General features: G+C 34.2%; 1 protein-coding gene across 14 annotated transcripts in view; it reads left to right on the top strand.

Moving 5' to 3' along the window:
- Positions 1–2,584: 2,584 nt before the first annotated feature.
- LOC126726348 (uncharacterized) overlaps positions 2,585–20,170 on the top strand; it is a 67,658-nt gene continuing 50,072 nt past the window's right edge. For 2 of the 14 annotated variants that reach the window (XM_050431639.1, XM_050431648.1), the window contains exons 1-9: positions 2,588–2,688; positions 3,080–3,186; positions 4,930–5,018; positions 5,127–5,265; positions 7,417–7,491; positions 7,787–7,908; positions 7,990–8,065; positions 8,899–8,958; positions 10,018–10,191. In XM_050431639.1, the coding sequence (XP_050287596.1) occupies positions 3,094–3,186; positions 4,930–5,018; positions 5,127–5,265; positions 7,417–7,491; positions 7,787–7,908; positions 7,990–8,065; positions 8,899–8,958; positions 10,018–10,155 (792 nt within the window). In that variant the 5' untranslated portion in view covers positions 2,588–2,688; positions 3,080–3,093 and the 3' untranslated portion in view covers positions 10,156–10,191. Of the gene's footprint in view, positions 2,689–2,719; positions 2,907–3,076; positions 3,187–4,035; positions 4,562–4,706; positions 4,764–4,929; positions 5,019–5,126; positions 5,266–7,416; positions 7,492–7,786; positions 7,909–7,989; positions 8,066–8,898; positions 8,959–10,017; positions 10,192–12,211; positions 12,597–20,170 lie in introns of those variants that run through there. The other 12 variants (XM_050431631.1, XM_050431625.1, XM_050431577.1 and 9 more) reach the window with 12 other exon arrangements.

The raw sequence follows: 20,170 nt of genomic DNA, 5'->3' as shown, positions 1-20,170 counted from the left end.
TTTGGGCTGCGAAATGAGTCCTTACAATTATATATATTATTTTAATATGAGTCATGCTAACGAGTGCCCTTAGGGTATTGGTTAATAATCCAGTTAAATAAAGTTTTTATGGGAAAAAAAATTAATATTTTGATATCTTTTTTCATTCCCCATAAAAGTGGTGTCAAAATTTTTCTAAAATGTATTATTAACCAATACTTTGAGGGCACTTGTTAGCATTTCCCTTTTAATATATATTATTTTAATTGAATTTATATTTTAGATTATATTTAAACAATCTATTGGAATATTGTTCCATCGTATTTTCTTTAAATTAGCTTGTAATTTTATGCATATGCATGGGATATATTTACATATAAGTATAACTAAATGCATGTTAAAATATCAAGTTTATATATAATATCTATAATGTTTGTATAGATGAAAATATAAGTTAGCTAATAATAAAATAAATATAAGTTTATTTGAACTAAATGAAAAAAAAAAAAATCATTTAAATTGTTATCCATGAAATACTCAATTTTGGTTTGTCCAATCACTATTTATATAATAATAACAATAAGACAAGAAAAATGAATCATGGTGATTTTTTTAAGGTTTAGTAATTTTGATTTTATAGTTTTCTCATTTAAAATAAAATTAAGAAAATTAAATTGGACTTCTCAAATTTTGTAGTGTAATTAATAGTTGTACAAAATTTAAGAAAATTAGATGGAATACATGATGTAAAATTAAACTCTTCTACTTTGTCTTTAAATAATAATAATAATTGTAGGAGTGATAGGTCTAATAGTATATATATATATATATATATATATTGGGCCGGGGGCCCAATCCAAGGACATGAAGTAGTCCGAGAATGGGTAAACATTGTTATAAGAGTCCGTGTTAGTGAGTGAAAAGACGAGTTTTGGTCATAAGAGTCTAAGAGGATGGTTCGAGGATGAATGCCTCCTCAATTAAGCAAAGTCGAGATTCAAAGGTGTGGTCTGTCATCCAGGGCAACATTTTAGGAGATTCTATTGATAAGGATAAGTATCATAGAAGCGCAAGATAGAGGAAGGTCATAAAATATCTAAGAGAAAGAAGACCTTGAAGAAAGGGGATCAGAGAATTAAGAGAAAAACACTATAATAACAAGAATTGTACTTGTAATTAAATTCAAGTAATATACATAAGAACTGATCTCCTCGGATTGTGCCAATAACGATTTTCTTTAGATAAAACCAATCTATCTTTGCTTCACTGTGATCTGGATCCATTATAGTTGTGACCCAACTCTTTAGAGCCTAATTTTCTATCACACTCTCTACAAATTCATTCTATTGGGCTATTTAGGCCTAGATTATTTTACCTTTTAGGCCTAGGAGCCAAAACCTGCCATTACAATAATAATAAAAATGATAATAATAATAAGAATACAATAAGAAAAAAGAATTGATGGTGGTGATTTTTTTGAAGGTTTATTAATTTTGATTCTATATATTTTTTTTTTTTTCACTTAGTAACTCATTTAGAATAAAAAATTAAAAAAATTAAATTGGACATCTCGATTTTTGTAGTGTAATAAATAGTTGCACAAAAATTAAGAAAATTGGATGGGATACATGACGTAACTTTAAGTAATGTTATATGAAAAATGCTAACGAATGCTTTTAGGTTAATGATTAACAATCTATTTAAATAAATTTTTTATGAGAAATGAAAAAAAAAAACAATTTATGTTTTAATAGCATTTTTTATTTCCCATAAAAGTAGTATCAAAATATTCATAAAATGAATTACTAACCATTACTCTAAAAACACTTGTTAGCATGACTCATTTTATATTATCTAATATTTTTTAATTAGATGTAAATTTTGATAAATCCGATTATATTATCTTTGTGTATTTTCCATGCTTACAAAATTTAAAGATGATTAAATATTAATAATCCTGTTATCAATCAATTATTTAAATTCTAATTTTTGTAGATTAAAATAATAAATAAAAGATGAGTTTGTGGATTGAATGGTAAATAAACGTTCAAGGTTCAAATTATTCATCCAGTTGTAACTATTGAATTATCCCAAAAAAAAAAAAAAAAACTTTTTGTAATACAATTTGTAGTACCTCTTGCATTTTGCAATATTTAATGTCTTAAATATTTTTGTATTATTTTTTTAGGAAAATTTTTAGTTTATAATACACATTTTTGTGTCTACAGTATAATAAGTTTACATTACAAATAAAATATAAATTTATAAGAGCACTCATATAATTGGGTGTAATAATAGAAAAATGTGTAAAACTTACATAGTTTACATAAAAATGACTGACATAATTCTCTATATAATTATAGAAATTTACCAGTTTATTATAATTTTACATTTAATTTTTTATTCATTCTTTACATGTCTTGATGACGAAAGAAGAGAGTCGATAAATTTGTTGGACATCATATGCAAAGAAAAAAAATTTAAAAAATCAATAAAAACTAATATTTTAATAAAATATAAAATTAAAAAGGAAAAAGAAGAAGAAGTATATTCCTGTGACAAAAATATTGCACTCAAAAGTCCTACTTTTTTCTAATTCGCCGCTGAGTGGGTTGGTTGGTTTCAAATTTCAAGGGGGTGATAATAATAGTAATTTCAAGTCACTCATCTGGTACGCCAGTGCGTGGTAGAGAGTAGAGACCACAGAAGGTACAGCAAATAAAAGTGGAGACCATCTTTTACTCTAGCTCTTATCTCTCTCTACTCTTTCTTTAATTACCAGTTAATCTCAATTATCGTTCGAGTCTAACAAGAAACCCAAACAAACAAACAAAGAAAACAAAACCAAGCTTCTGCTTGCTGTGTCCTGTGTCCGCTAATATTCATTCACGAGTCAAACTTATAAGCGGTTTGAGCTGTTTTCATATGTATTGCTGTTTTTTTTTTTTTTATTCTTTCTCAAATACCCATTTTGGTTTTCTAAATTTAAAGCGTAAATTAATACCCTTTTTTTCATTTCGTTTAGAATTTTTTTACGTTACATTATTACAAGTTATGAATTGGGTTCTTATATTTTTTTTCAATATCTATGCCATAGCAGCACCAGCAGCAGCAATGGCTGTGTCCGTCACTGACTATGTTAGTACTTCAACCAAACAATCTCATTGGCTGGTGTCTATCTTTTCTGGCATCATTGTCTGCATCATTGTAAGTGTGCTTGTTTTTAAGGTTAATTTTTCTAAGGCTTTGTCATTTGGCGTATAAGAATACGTTTCAATATACCATGGTCAAAATTTTAGTATCATTTTCCATGTATGCTCCATGTGGGTTCTAGTTACCTGTAAAGTTTCTTGTTGTCAAATAATGGTTTGAGTTCAGATTCCTCAACACCAAAAAGATTCCTATTTGGGTTTTGGCCTAATGGTAAAGAGAAATTATTATAGGTTTCTGTACTGTACGTTCATTTCCATTTCCAAGAAAATCTGGTAGAATGATGCCTAGAAACTATGTTGATTGAGAGCATCATAGTATTTGCAAATATTGTGAAGGCCTGTCAAGAGACATCATTCAGAAAGATAAGGCCACATTTGAGTGAACAAAGTTGAAATTGATGAACGGAGGAATGTCTTGAAGATGTATTTCACATCATTCATGGTTTTGTCGAGAATGCATTAGTCTTTCTTATTTGTAAAACAGGCATAAGTAACTGCAGAACATGTGGTGTGCATTTTTATTTTTTATAAACCAGAAACTGAAGCAAGGATGGGAACAGTGAGGACACTTACTAAGATTCTCTTTTGGAGTTTTCTATGAGAAATGAAGGGCATGATGATCCTAGTAATTGTAGCATGGGTAATTTGATGGCAGATATAGACTGCTGCATTCATTCACAAAATATATTACTGTATTACATCATTTGAAAATGCACTCAGTAGATAGGCTGGGGCCTCCTCAAACCAATAAACACATTGTGATAACCCCTTTGCATATCTAGCCAATCTTTGAGCTACCCCATTACCTTTTTCCCCACCCCCCGGGCCCTGGCACATAGACAAAAGATGTAGATCTCAACAGTGGTGCTTGGTGCTTTGCCTGGTCTATAATATTCCCAAGCCTGGATTGATCTGGTTGCTCAGCTTGAAGAGCTTTAATGATTCCCAAAGCATCCCCTTCAAACACCATATCATAAGGGCAGCAAGAGGCAGCAAACTTACTGCATGAGCCGCTGCCAGTGCATCTGCTTCCTCTGCATCTGAACCCATACTCTTCAAAGCACTCATAGCTACTATAAATTGCCCCTTTCTCTCTCTGATTACAGCACCTACCCATTCTTTTGAATATCTTTAAAGGCAGCCCCATCCATAATATCCTTAAAATAATTGAGCCCAGGAGGAGTCCAATGAGCAGATGATGGGTGTACTGAAACTATTTTTGACTGTTTTTATTTTTGTAGCTTTAAAACTTGGAAGGTTTTGGTCAAATTTCTTTTATGAGAGATGGGAAATTATGAATTCTGAGAGCTTTTGGTGTGCGGTGTTGGCCTTTATCAATGTTGTTATCTTTTCTCATTAATTCAATAAAGGTAGAATACAACTTAACTATTTTGAGCATTCTATAATAATACCATGCCCTATATTTTCATAGATTTAATTAGCAACAAATTTCAATTCTAAAAGAATTTTCAAGATTCTTGTTCCTCCCAATAAGTGAGCTGGATTTGCTTGCAGCCTTTGTATCCATATATTTGAGTTTATGAAGAAATGGATTCCAACTTTTATGTCATGGTACCTTCAAAACTTGAAGTCAACTCTTGCTTATGTTAAAATGAGAAACGGGTGGAAATGTTGACAAGTTTGAGTTAATTTTGCTCATGCCCTTATCCTTGTATATTAGTTTTCTTTTTGATTGATTCTTTTATTCTAAAATTGGTTCCTTTTTCTTTTGTTGAAGGTTTACAAATTAGCAGGTTATATTAGCCTCCTGTGCTTCAAGGGTTATGGCAAACTAAGCAGTGGAGTGAAAGTAGAGTGGAATAACAGGTGAAATTATTCTGCTTGTTAACTCCTTTTTCAGCATGCACATTTTTTTGTCCAAAATAGATTTTTGGTTTTTTCATGGTCATAAAGGTCACAACCTTTGTTGTGCAGGGGATTCTCAACATTCCATGCTCTTATAGTAGCATTTGCTTCTCTCTACCTCCTGTTGTTATCAGATGAATTTGATGAAAAATCTCATGGTGACCTTATAATAAATAGGACATCTACTTTATCAGATACGCTATTGGGGGTAAGTTGACATTGAAAGAAGCAGTGTTTGGTTTTCTTGGCATTTCTCACCCTCTGATTAATTAATTCAACTTGATCGTGTCCAGCTAAAATAAATATTAACTTCTAATCAATGAAACTGTGCTGCAATAAGCATTAACTTCTAAAATAAATATAAACTAATTCTTATAGCTAATATTGATCTGATGGATGTCAAACACATGGATGACACATGAAACTGGCACTAGCTTAGGTGCTAAGGCTGCATTGCCATGGTTCCAGTGGCCTAGGTTCAAAGATGGTCGACATGCCAAGTCACAACAGAAAACTATTATCTAGAAAAGGGTCAAAAAGAGTTCAGTAGAGGTTGATATTTTCCAACTATTGTGAAGAAATAACAGACAAACAAATTTGAAGTACTGAATTTAACATTTCATGTGTTTTATAGGTGCCTTTCCCTAGGATAGATTTCGATACTTTTTAGCTAGCAAGAAAGGAGAAGAAGAATAAATCACTCATAGAGATGTCAAGGAAGTCTTGATGCTGTAAGAAGTCAAACAATATAAAATGAAAGATGGGAGTGGATCATCTTCTCTACAGAATGGCATTTTTAGAACTTTAAGGAAGTCGAAAGGTAAAAGTTGGGTTATCATCAACAATTATATATTTTGCGGTGATTTTGTTAATGGAATGCCATTTTAAGTTGTAGTTCTAAGGCCAAGGGGACTATTCTTTGCTTTAGGGCTTAGTAGAGATCTCTTATGAGGAGAATATTTGGTGAGAGCATGAGACTTAAATGGTAAAGACCATGAGGCTCCTGTGGTTTTTTTATGGGGATTTCAGATGTATCCTATTGGAGAGAGACTTATGATTTTTAATTTTGGGGTGGGGGTGTTAGGGGGGATACTTTTTTCAATGGCTTTATAGATGAAAAAACTATGATCCACTCTATGAACTGAAGGCGAGATATTGCAAAACAACCACACAATGCATGATACTACAAGAATGGCTTTTCACATCCTTTTGTTTGTCTGTTGCTATGGTGAGAGATTCATGTAATAGCCTGTGTTTTATATGGTGTGTACTAATACATCAATTTTTGTATAGTTCAACACATTTCACATTTTGTCTGAAATCACAATTTCTTGGTGGTTAATTAGAATAGAAGTGTTTGGAGAAAGACTTGGATTTCAATTTTTAGTTCAAATAGCTTAAATAAAATACAAAAGGTACAAATAATTTCTATCGATGAAATTCATGGATGGATTTAAGCCTTATTAATATGTGGATTTGAAATTATTAGGTGTATTAATTTTAAATTCATAATTTATTTTGTGGATTTGGAACATGGTCCCACTTTGCTTAAATGTGTGGGTAATTTAGAGAGAAAGAAACAACCGTACATTTAATGATGGTGAGCCCTCTGTTGGTGAGCTGAAATCATTGATTATAAGGTTATTGTTTGAGGGGCCTGAAGGTTTTGGAAACATTGATGCATGTTCTGTTGTAGAGGTTATTGATTCAGTTTCTTTTAAATGGTAATTATTGAGCATTGTAAAATTTTTAGAGTGCTTTATGATGTATACACACTATGGACATGAGGCTCCCCTCTTATCAATAAAATTGCAAATTACATATTTTAAAATATAATCATAATTCATTTTGTTGGAGCATAATTCTCAAAACTCAAATCCTCATATGCTGATAAAATTCATATAAAGTACATTATGTTACTAATTTTTCTTCAAATCCTTTGATTTAATTCATCAGATCCAAATGCAACCTAATTGTTTGTTCTTATATAATTTTTTTGAATTAATTCTCTTTGAATGGGCATAGAGTTTCCTACACTGAGGAGATCCAACTGGTTTGAATATGACCTCTCTCTGCCAGGGTTTTGTTGTGATTCAGAGGACCTCTTTCATAGACGCATTTAAGTTTAACTGCTGCATGTTTGTTAGCACTCAATATATGGACACTAATATCAGGTTCCTTGCCCACCCCCCACCCCCTACACCCCGTCCAATCCCCCCCCACCCCAAAATAAAGAAAGATTTTTATTTTTATTTTTTTAAAGGAGCAAATCTGGAGTTAGGCATTGGGATAATGCTACATATTTTTAATACTATTTTATTTTTCTACAGTTTGCTTATTTTTTCCCTTTTGTATACAGTTCTCCCTTGGTTATTTTCTATCAGACTTGGCAATGATTCTTTGGCTGTTTCCAGCTCTAGGTGGTCTGGAGTACGTAAGTTCCAAAAAAAAAAAAAATGCTTGCTTGATATTGTTAATTACTGTATCATTTCTTCTATTAGATTATCTTTTTCTAGAACCAGCTTTTCAACTTTGAAAAAGAATACTTGAATTCAAAATTTAATTTTACTGGTTGAGATAGAAAAATCAATAATAATAGTAATATTATTATTATGCATCAACTGAATCTATAATGGTTGGTCAATAAGTGCATTGAGTCTATTACTCTTTTTCAAAAAGTTTGGGATACTAAGTCGACCAATTTCCTTCATTTCATTTCTTTCTATCAGGTTCTACACCATGGGCTATCCATGTCTTCAATTCTTCTCTCCCTCATAAGTGGTCAAGCACGGATTTACATACTAATGGTTCTTTTCTCAGAGAGCACTACTCCTTTTGTAAATCTAAGATGGTAAAGTTAGCATTTAGAGTTTCCTATTTTTGGGTTGTTGGTTGTCAACCGTGGCTTATTGCTGTGAATTCATACTTTCAGGTACTTGGATGTTGCTGGCCAGAAGAACTCCAAGCTTTACACCTATAATGGCATAGCATTGTTCCTGGGGTGGTTGGTATGGTCTTACATAGTCATGGTCTTGGTTTTCTTCAATTGTTAACCAAAAATTATGTGTATGCTAGGTTGTACTATGGGCCTGCATTCATGTAGATAAAAAAAGAGTGTTCATTGGCAACGGTAAATGTTCTGGTTGGGTTTAATACAGGCAAAACTGCATACCTTGATGGCAGTTGTATGTCCAATTTAAACAAATGGAAAACATGTACAGATTTTGAACCTCATTATTTTTTCTCACATAAATTGTTAGGGATGAAACTTTTGCAAGGCATCTGTGGTAGCCTATATGGTAAATGGAGAGGGTTGATTTTGTCAGAGCACAGTTTCATTTTGAGTTGGAGAATCTTTTGTATACATATGGTGTACTTAGTTTGTTCTTTTTTTTTTTTTTCAAAAACTTATTTAAAAAGTTCTCATAATAAATTATTGTGGCATGAGGAGTGGAAATTGATTTCACATAATGCCACCACAGAACATGGTATGATGAGAGTAAGCTCACTTATGTTACCCGTATAGAATGTTACAAGCTACTTGTATGTGCAAGAGCAGTGATCGTTTAGAGGTTTGGAACATGTAGTGCTTGCTTATGTACATGCATGCACGCATTTTGTGCATAACGGTATGTTGAGAGAGAGGGAGGAGGGGGTAATTTGATCACTTATCTTTTATAAGTTTCCACACCATAATGTTGGAGTTTATTTCTAAAAATCTGCTCTATAAATTATAAACATATTGTGGTTTCAATATATATAACTGGTCCCAAAATGATTTCCTTGTTCCACATTCTTTTTAATGCTTGATAGTTGTGTTTTGTGCGTTTGCTGCCTCCAGGTTGCTAGGATTTTTTTGTTCATCTTCTTCTTCGCACACATGTTTAGCCATTTTGATCAGGTTTGTCAAAAGCTCCATGGTCTTTATATTATATTATATTTTTCATGCATGTTCGTGTTAACAAGACAATTTTATATTCCAACCTACCAATTGCTAGTATTTTATTTCACTTATACTATCTTTTAGCTTTTTAGCTTATTTGCTCATGTACAACTTTTTAAGGCCTCACTTTTCTAGGTATATTTTAACTAATTTCCAGCAAATAAACTTGCAGCAAAAAGTTACATCCAAGCGGAATAATGTTCATTTGATTAAACTACAATTATTCAACTTCCAACCCATGTTCCCTACTGCTGCCACTTTCTCCTCCATTCCCTCTCTCTCTCTCTCTTGTAGCTAAATAGCTTCTGACATCAATTCACATATTTCTTTTATCTCATATGTTGTACTTCATTCTCTTTACCAGGGGGAAAAACTGTACTATGTTCTTATCATCTTATGATTATAACTACACTTCATCTATTTTAAATAGTTTTTTAAAAGAAAAAAAAAAATGCCACACATGTTGCATGTGCTCACATCTAGTCAATTGTGATAAGGTTTAAAGTTTTTGTTAAGTTTTGCAGATACAATGCCCTTTTAATCAGACCGCTCAGTTGTTGCACATTTCTGAAGCATAATGTCGGTAATTTGCTCAAATCTAGATGGTCACTGCATTTGGGATGAATAGCACCAAATACTCCTAAACTTTCCCAGGGTTTCTCCCTGTTTCTTAATCATAGTAAATAGAAATCATGATGATTTCAAGAATTCCTCTCTTTCATGGCTTGAATGGACTATTGCGCTAGATTGCTTGTTGCCAGAATTATAATTATAAACAATCTCTTATAGTTGGGTCCATGATGCTGGATGAAGTCCCCCCCCCCCACCTCGCCCAAAAAAAAAAAAAAAACAAAAAAGCTGCAACACTTGTGTCAAATTTATAGTATGACAAAATAGAAACCAGGACTTTAATAGTCAAACTCAAATAATTACAACACTTTCTTGGAAGGTTGGCCGGTTACTCTCCCCATTTATCAATATTAGCATTTGAGTTGAACTGTTATTTCTTTATTTCAGGTCAAGAAAATTTTTCCTTTTGGCTTCTACAACTTGCTTGTGGTGTCTCCTGTGTTGGCAATTATGAATGTGTTTTGGTTTTGGAAGATTGTCAGGGGTTTATTAAAAACTCTTTCTAAAGCAAGACACAAGCATTGAGCAGGCAATTTTCCTGCTGTGATCGAGTACCTTCTGGTGAGTTAATTGATTGGAATTAGATGCTTTTTTTTTTTTTTGGTTCTTTTTTATTGTTTGGGATAGACCAAAATATTGTTGTGAATTGTATAAAAAAGATGAACTCAAATATGAATAGTGTTAAGAGTTATTTCTTATTATTTTTATATTTTCTTAGGGTCTTAAATTACCTTGAAATTTTTTTAATAGTCTAAATTATCAACGCATTGTATTGTAAAACTCATTATAAAATACCATGTGGTCTTACCTCCAATAATTATCACTCTTCCACATTCATGTCCATCATACTGCGATTGTATCTTGCATCATTCTATGAACTAATTCTACACTGATCAGAACAGCTTGCTTACATTTAAAATAGAAAAAAAATCTAATGCACAAGTTAAACCCCCCCCCCCCCCCCCCCCCTTCAAAAAAAAGGGGAGAGAGAGAGAGAGAGAAGGCTTTGAAAAGGTATCATTGAAGCACATATCTAAACCATGAAGGAGGAGGCATAGCAAGTTGTGCAACTGAATCGATCTAGGAGAAATTAGCAATGTGAGAAATGACACATTAAAATTTAATTCCATCAATCTTAAAAAATTTCTAATTATTCCTTGCAAAAAAAACTTTGGTGATGCAATGCTTCGATTTTCTTCAACCTTATGAACACACCAAACTCAAGCCTTGCTCTTGTTTGTGTTATTTTCTTGGCTATGACATTGAATACAAGGGATGTAGATGTTACGATCATTTTTCTTGCAAGCTACATATTTCTCAACTTGTGAATTTTTTAGAAAACATGCGTTTCTCCAACCTATTCAAGTGCCATTTGCCCTATACTTCTCCTCTCTTTAAAATCCTCATGTTGGTATTTTCCTTGAAAATTGTCCCTTTCCTGAAAAAATTATTTCTGCCACTATGCCCTTTCCAACATCTCCCAACACATCAGTCATGAGGATTCTCATAGCTCCTATATTTCATCTTGTCCTACTCGAGTAAGAGCATCTCCTCGCTATCTTACTTACTATTATTGCCATTATGTTCTTACTAGACTTTACGAATCCCACTCCTACCATGAGGTTTTCCTGTAATCCTTTATGATAGACCGCTATAGTAGAAGAACTCATGCTTTTCTTCAAAATTGAACTTGGCATCTTGTTGAGTTGGCTCTAGAAAGTCTGTAGTTGGTTATAAATGGTTTTACAATATCAAAACTTGATTTGATAGTACAATAGACAGGTATAAAGCCTGTCTTATGGCTCAAGATTTCACCCAGAAGTATGTCATATATTGTGAAGAGGCATTTGCCCCTATTGCTCAACTTACATGCGCTTGTTCCCTCCTTGTTATTACTGCTATCTGTCATTAGTTTCTCTTTTAGATGGATGTCAAAAATGCATTCCTTAATTTTAATGGCAATCTTGTAGAAGCAATCTACATGCAGCCTCCTTCTAGTTTAGAGCACCCACTGCACATCGTCTATTGTCTTCAAAAAGTCTTTATGGCCTCAAAGAAGCCCCTTAGGCTTGGTTTACCAAGTTCAATACTACAATTTCACACCTGGCTGCTCCTCCAGTCCTTATGACTCTGTCCTCTTTCCTCATCTCTCAAATAAGGTCTCTTGCTTTTATATGTCAAGGGACTCAAAACATTTACATATCCACTGCTTCGAACAGTAGTATCTTGGCACTCATAGCTATTTCTTCAGTTTTGAGTTCACTTCTTCTAATGATACCCACGATCTCTTTCAAGCAAAATGTGCCTGATCATCTCTCATGTGGGTCTCATTGGTTGTAAAAGCTTTCTGAGATGCCTTTTAAATCCAATACCAAGCTTCATGCCACGAACGGCGAGCTACTTCTTGATACTAACCTCTACAGACAATTAGTTGGCAGTCTTGTATACATGATTGTTACTTGTCTTTATATTTCACATTAGTGTACTTTTTTTTTTTTTTTTTAAGAGGAAAACATAATGTTTGCCTTGATAATCAATTGATGTCTACTCCGTGCTTTGTTCACTTTGTTGTTGTTCTCAGCATCCAACACTATCTCAAGGACACGTTCGTGGGATTTTCTTCCCCTCTACTAATCATTTAGTCTTACGTGCCTATTCTGATGTTGACTAGGTAGGCAACCCCACTGATTGTCATTCAACCACTGGATATTGCTTGCTATGTGATGCATTCAACCACAAGATAATATGATGTTGCTTAATCCAGTACTGAGACTAAATATTGTACTTTGGCTGGCACCACTACTGAAATCATCTGGTTGTGTTCTCTTCTCGAGGACATGGGAGTCACTATTTTTTCTATCACTTCAGTTTACTGTAATAATCATATCACTATTAAGTTTATTCACAATGATGTCTTCATGAATGGACAAAAAATAATGAGATTGATTGACACTTCAACCATCATCTCATCTTCTTCTTCTTCTTCAAGTTTTTCTCCTAGTTCAACTTGTCTCTTTTGATTAACAGCTTGTCGACAGTTTCACCATGCCCCTTTCTCCTAGTTGCTTCTGCATGCTTCTCATATAGAATTTGGGAGAAATATTAGATCTATTAGGGCCCCTGGCAGGCTTGTTGTAAGGATCAAGCCTGCAAGACAAGTAACCTACTTCTACTATGATTATAACAGGGTTAGGCTAGTGGCGGCTCTAAAAAGTTTTTTTTAGGGTGGTCATTAAAAATACTTAAATTTTTTTAAAAATTATTAATAATAAAACTTGAATATATTAACATTACAAAATATAAACATATTCAAATACATAAAGTTTTAAATTTTCTTTCACAAGTTATCATATTTCAAAATTGTTGTGTGATATGATAATTTCACTATTAATATTATTAGCTACATATTTTTTAATATACACAACCAATCAATTATTAAGCAACTGATCTCCTTTATTTTTTTGAGAGAGAGTACTGATTTCCTATTTAATTACTAACATGTTGCCTAAACAAGTACTAATATAAACAAAATACATTATTTTTTTAAAAAAATATAGCACATAAATCCAACAAATTCGGGTAAAGACTAAAGCAAATACTAAAAAACTAACTATTTGAAAAGTGTGCATTTTTTAATATAAAAAAATAGCAATTTTAAAATATGCTAGTTGAAACACAATTTAAAAAATCACAATTAAACATTTGATTTGAGATTTTAGGCTAATATGTTTGTTTGAGCAATTTTTGAGAAGTGTTATGTCCACAACATTTTTGTAACACTTTCACAACAAAACCTAGGTAGTAAATTTTTACTAGTTTTAATTTGAACTTACCACTGAAATTATTTTCTATTCATCAATAACAACTTGTTATTTAGGATTTGTTACGAAAATATTGTAAAAATGTTGTGAATATAGTATTTCTTGCAATTTTTTTTTCAACATTGAACGGACAAATTTTTTGGAGAGGTTGAATTTTATTTTTAATAGGCTCAATTGTTATTAAGGGTGTTCAAGTGTCTTTTTTAGAGTGGTCAAGATTTTTTATTTATATTTATATTTATTTATTTATTTATTTTTTTCTAGAGTGGTCAAAAGACCCATGTTAATTTAAAACTCAAACCTTTTAAGTTATATTAAAAAAATAAAAATAAAAATCAGGGTAGTCCTGTGACCACCCTGAATAACACTTGGCACCGCCAGTGGGTTAGGCTAAGTTTTTCTATAAAATATCCTTTGATGTACATTTTTATAATGTGAATGCTCAATATGCTCTCTTTTCACAAGACCTGTTAACATGGATGAAGCCAAGATTTCAAGTTAGGGGGGCCAGAATATAAGCAAAAGAAAAAAAAGAAAAAACTCCAAATAAGCATCCATATAATATTAACCAATTATCAACTAAGATTCTTAATACATTAAAATGTAATCATCTACCAACAGACACAAAATACGTTATTTCTTAATATATTACAATGCAATCATCTATGAAAAGAGAACTTGATGCTTTTTTTTTTCCTTTTTCTTTTGAAGTTTTGGTTTGTAACTATCGGGCTAATAGGTTTGTTAACTTTTTATTTATTTATTTATTTATTATTATTATTTTTTTAAGTTCTATTTTTGTTAAGTTTTTGAGTTGAGTAGTTGCCAATTGAGCTAGGCTGATTGGAGTGGAAGCCTAAGGTTTTGGAAGATGGAGACTCAACAACAAAAATGAAAAAATATATCCACCAAAAAAAAAATTCTTTGCGGCCATGGGGGGGGGGGGGGGGGGGGCGCTTGGTTCCATCCCTGCTTGTTAAGAGTAAGGAAGAGTGATGATTAGAAGGATAATAGCGGATAAATATCCATTAAGGGTAAGCATAAATCCATTCCAAAATGAGTAATATCACTTAAAAACCATTATATGAGTCTTAATAATACGAGCATAGTCAAGAGTCTTGTAATTCAACTAATACCTCCTAGTGTTTCCAATATCCCTTTGCCCAAAAATTGAATAATCTAAAAGGAGAAAAACTATTGGATTTTTACTTATAAATGGAAGTCTCATAGGGAACAAATAAAGATAAAGATCATGTGAAATTAATATAGCATTAGTGAACCTAAATCCTTGAATTTATACTTTTGGATTAAGTGGAGTCTTAATATCTTATAGGGAAAATATAATTTACTTTCATGTAGTTTGATACTATCACGATTTAGTTCACAAATTTTTAATTGCTATGTTTTACCCCTAAGATTTGGAATAAAATGAAATCTTTAGGATTCTATCAAAATCACTCTTAATGATTTTAGTTTAATCCAAACTTTAGAAAGTCAAAATGTAACAATTAAAAAGACTTCTGGGACTCATATTATAGTCATACCACAATGGAGTAAGTTGTTTGTTTTAAAAAAATGCAAAATTTATTAATTTGAATGAAATCTTAAATGTTCAATGTCAATCAAAATTTTAAGGGGTCAAATAAAACAATATTGTGAACTAAATAATGATAGAACCAAACCTCAATACTTTATTTAGAGTCTTCTCACGGAATAATGAATAATCTCTCCGGCTCAATGCTACCGACACCAAAAATTTCACTGTATTTTTCACAATAATTGCGATGGTAAGTTTATACTAGTTCTTATCTGAACTCATCACTGAACTCATTTTTTTTACTTACCACTGACAATTTGTCACATTAGTTGAGTGTCAAATTTTTTATGTCTATAGACTTTCTCATCTCTCCAATGATATCGCCCACTTTCAATGAGGCTTAAACAATTGTGAGATGGCCCACCATTTTTTAATCATTGCACAAGGGTGGATCAAACAATGTGTACAACGAAACAATCAGATGGTAGACTACTATATAAAAGATAAGAACAAGTGAATTGGGTCCAAACGTGTCAATTGTCATTCGGGTCTGCATCAACAGAGTTTCGCCCATTATATGAGCCCTAGCCTCCTAGCCTTTGCTTTCAGTGTCAAATTGAACTTTATATGATCCACAAATTCTGCACTCAGAAAACATAGTATTTGGAAGATTTTAGTAATTCAGCCTTATATTTTATTCATGCAAAAAAGAGCAACTTGAACCTTCTAAAGTAGTATACTATGAGACAATGCCTTGTGTGTAGGATACCACATTCGTTTCCTGCCGGACAATCATATTGCCAAAACTTGAATTGTTAATGTTAAAGAGTTCTTAACATATATATTATGAATCGTTGCCCTTGTTTCAGTGGCGGCTCCAGGAATTTTTTTTCAAGGTGTTCATTAGGAAGCATAAATTACAAAATCTTATTTCTTTTTAGCCTTTAGGTAATTAGGTTTGATTCAATGTTATTAATTCTATTCCGTTCCAGCCGTAACGGTCGGAAAATATCGTGCCGGTAAACAAACCGGAACAGTAACCCACCCTATTCCACTTCGGAAAAAATTTCGGGTCATTTCGGTCTATTTTGGGTGTTTTGGTAAATACCAGCTAGCATGAAGTTTATGCTTAAAAAAAAAAAATTTTTGTTCTTAAAACCAAAACAAATTTACATTCTGCAAACCAAAAAACCTCAAAAAGAAAAAAAATGAAAAAGAAAAGAAATGAACAAAGGTACATGTATAGCTAAAAAAAAAATTGTATTGAGAAATTTGAGACTCAAAACTTGAGAAAAGGCACTGCCGCACTGGTACTAGTAGAAGACACAGAAGTTACGAACAAGGAGGAAGGCAAAACTTATATGTAAAAGTGTAGATGAAGATGTGATAAAATTTAAAAGTATGAAGTGTAAAAATCGAGGAGACAGAAGACGTGGTTAAGAATAAATAAGAAAAAATAATTAAAAATGAGAAGTAAGTAATATATGTCTAGTGAGGAAAAATAATAAAAGGTTGAAAATTGTGTTGTATTGGGCAGTGTGCTGAGTCGAAAGAATCAAGTCACTGCCCAACCTGTAGTAGTTTTATTATAATTTTTTTTTTTTAAAGATTTTAGTTCTTTTTTTTTTTTTTTGAGTTTTTCCTTTTTGCTTGAAAGATCCCAATATATATATATATATATATATATATTTTTTTTTTTTGGAACTCAAAACGATAGAAAACTTTATTGAAATGAAATAGAATACAAGTAAAAGACTAAGGCATTAAGCTCAGCTAGGGGGAATAGTAAACCATTAAAACATGCCCCAGAGAAAGGACCAAAACAAAGAGTAGCCCATAAGCATTACTCCCCTGTCCACTACGAACCTATCAGAATTGTGCTGCCATCATCTGTGGAAAGTCTCTAATATATTGTTAAGTTGCTCAAATTATGGATTAAAATTTAATTTTATTAGCAAAAAAAAAAAAAAAAAAAAAATCAAGGTAGTCTCAAATTTTTTTTAAAGATAAATAAATATAAAATTTTAAATTATTATTGTAAGGACTGGAATTGGATTGGACCCAACACAGGATTGGGTTTAAGCCTAAGAGGCCCAAACAATAAATTTATAGAGCGTGGATGAAAGAACTAGATCTACTCCAGAAGAAAAACGATAAAATTTGCTAATTTAAAGTTACTAAACACAAGTAAGATAAGAAAATTTGTCCTCGGAGTGGCCTGAGGAGCTTATATTATATTGTCTTGTTTTTTTAACAGCTTTACAAGAGTTCACGGTCGTATTGAAAAAGTTTCTTGATTTCTTCTCCGATCTCTTCCTCTTTTTTAGTACATCTTCCCATGTTATATACTACAAGCTTGGTATCATCCCTACCACACACGTGTATGTTAGATTTGGGGAACTCCTTCCTGTCCCATCCAACACCTCTCAGAACCATCAACTAGTAGCTGTAAGGCTGCTTGACCATTGTTCAGACATCATCTCCACATTAATGCGGCCAGAGAGTTGGTTAGAAGTCATTTAATGCGGAGGTAGTAGCTTTTTGAAGATATTTGTTGCCCTTCTCCTTTCTTACCCTTTGTCCATCGTCCAACCCTTAGTTGCGATGTAACTTCGAAAAAGGTCTATGATGATATGACACTCTTACTGACTTCGGACCCTTATTGCTGAGATGACTTTTCTCCTCGGATATTCGTTGGACTTATCTTTTATTATCTCTATTCTTCTCTTTACTCCGTTCCTCTTATAATCTCATCTGGACATCCTCGGATGGTCTAATGTCCTCGGATTTGGCCATAGGCCCAGTTAGTACAGTCTTAATAGTACCTCTTGATTAATTGACCCCCACAATTTTATATATATATATATATATATAATTTTTTATTTCTTTTCAAGTCAGGATGGTCCTAGTATGCCATAAGGTGGTGCCGCCACTCTTGTATGATTGAATCTCTCTCCTTACTATAAGCTAACTAGGTGCCCTCATGCTCTGTGCATGTGGTGGCAGTGGTAGTCTTGCTTTTCCTCCTTATGCAAGAGTTTTAGTGGCCCCCTGTGTGCAGTGAGGCCAGTGGAGGTAACCCCTTTCAAAGGATTTGAGAGTGGGTTTTGTTCTGGAAGAATGGCAGACGAGCTGGAAGAACTTTGGAGAAAATTAACTTTCACGGAAGAAGAGGGAGAGGATATAGAACTAGGAAGCGAGAGTACAAGGGCGGAGAGGGAGATCGGGAAAAATTATTTAGTGATGAAGATACTCACGCAGCGCTTCATTGTTCTGGACGCACTCCGAAAACACTTGAAGATGCTGTGGAAACCGAACAGGGGCTTATGGATATCGGAGATAGAAGGGGAAATGTTCTTGGTGGAGTTTGGGGACGGCAGGGACAAAAAACGAATCTTAGAGATGTGCCCGTGGAGCTATGAGAAACAACTTGTACTGTTACAGGAGTTTGAGGGTGAAAGAGTGCCAAAGGAAATCATTATGAAGTGGACTCCATTTTGGGTGCAAATATACAACCTTCCCCTAATGAGTATGACTCGAGAATCCGGTCTGGAGATAGGGGGAAAAATTGGTAGGGTGCTTGATGTGAACGTGCCTGAGAAGGGTGTTCAGTGGGGTAAGTATCTACGGGTGAGGGTTAGTATTGATGTCACGAAGAAGCTGGTCAGGGGGAAGAAAGTAACCATCGAAGGAGGAGAGGCCAAATGGGTTTTCTTCAAATACGAACGGTTACCTAACTTCTGCTACCAGTGTCGGAGATTGGACCATGGAGTGAAGGAATGTAAGGAAAGAGCAAGTACAGAAAACAGAGCAGGTGATGAGGGAATGCAATACGGAGCTTGGCTTAGAGGTGAACCAGGGAGAAGGGGAGGTTGGGAGCAAGGAAGAATGGGGGACGGAAATGATGGAGAAGGCAGGCAGTATAAGGGGGCGACGATGAAAAAGAAGCACATCGATGACACGCTCCGGCGACAAGGAAGTGAGGAAAAAAACGACGCCCACGTGAGTGGTTTGACCCACTGTCAGGGGGTAGTTCCAGACGGGAGTCCAGAGGAGCAAAGGGTGATGAGACAGAGTGAAGAGACCTTTCACACTGGGGGTAAGGTCAACCTGACATTAGAAAAGGTTATTAGTAACCTTACTCCAAAAGAGAAAGTGGGCATGCCTCCCTTACTGCCCACAGCAGACCTGGAAGGTGACATGCTCTGGGAAATCTCAAAGCACGAGGATGTAAGGGAAAAGACTGATGCAGGACTGGACAAGAAGCAAACGTGTGAGGAGATGGGGAAGGAGTCGGGCTTAGAATCAAACGCAAATGGGACTTGGGCCGATGATAATTCAAGCCCACTTGCTATGACTTTTAACCAAGAGAAAGGCTGGGTCACAGAGCCTTTAGGTCCAACTAGTGGCCACTGGAAGCATCTAGCAAGGAAAACAAAAACTCCAAGCCCAAATAAGGTGGACTGCACAAGCAAAACAAAACGTAAGGGCTCGGTTCCTTTGCAAGAGCTGGATCCGAATAACTTAAGCTCAAAACGCAGGAAAGGTAAACTACAGGTTAGTGAGTTAGTCAGTGAGGACATTGTTGAGAATGGGAATACGGTTGGCGGTGAGGCGGTGGTTGCGATGCAGCACCGCCGAGCCTCATGAGTGTTTTAGCTTGGAATTGTCGGGGGTTGGGGACTCCCCCGGCAATTCGTACACTCACCGAGGAGGTGAAGAAACAAAACCCCGTGGTGGTTTTCCTGGCAGAGACGAAGGTGAATACTGAGAGGATGAAGGGCTTCCAACAGAAAATTGGGCTTACTCAGGGGATTATTGTACCAAGTGATGGTCTGAGTGGTGGGCTTGCGATGCTTTGGAGGGAGGGTACGGATATTAGGTTCAAGAGTTGTTCTCACTCGCACATAGACGTTGTAGTCCTTGGGGAGAGTAAGGGGGGTCCGTGGAGAATTTCCGGGTTTTATGGGCATCCGGATATGAGTAAAAGGCAGAGCTCTTGGCAATTGATTGAAGCTCTTCATGCCCAATGTGAGATGCCGTGGGTAGTTTGTGGAGACTTTAATGAGATTTTGCATCCAAATGAGAAGTTGGGATGGAGGGAGAGAGATGCAAATCAGATAAGGAGTTTCCGTAAAGTTCTTAGCAGATGTGGTCTGGTGGATTTGGGCTTTGTGGGGCA

The sequence above is a fragment of the Quercus robur genome, chromosome 1 (genome assembly GCF_932294415.1).
Source record: "Quercus robur chromosome 1, dhQueRobu3.1, whole genome shotgun sequence".
Taxonomy (NCBI): Eukaryota; Viridiplantae; Streptophyta; class Magnoliopsida; order Fagales; family Fagaceae; genus Quercus; species Quercus robur.
This window is presented reverse-complemented; position numbering and strand designations above follow the sequence as displayed.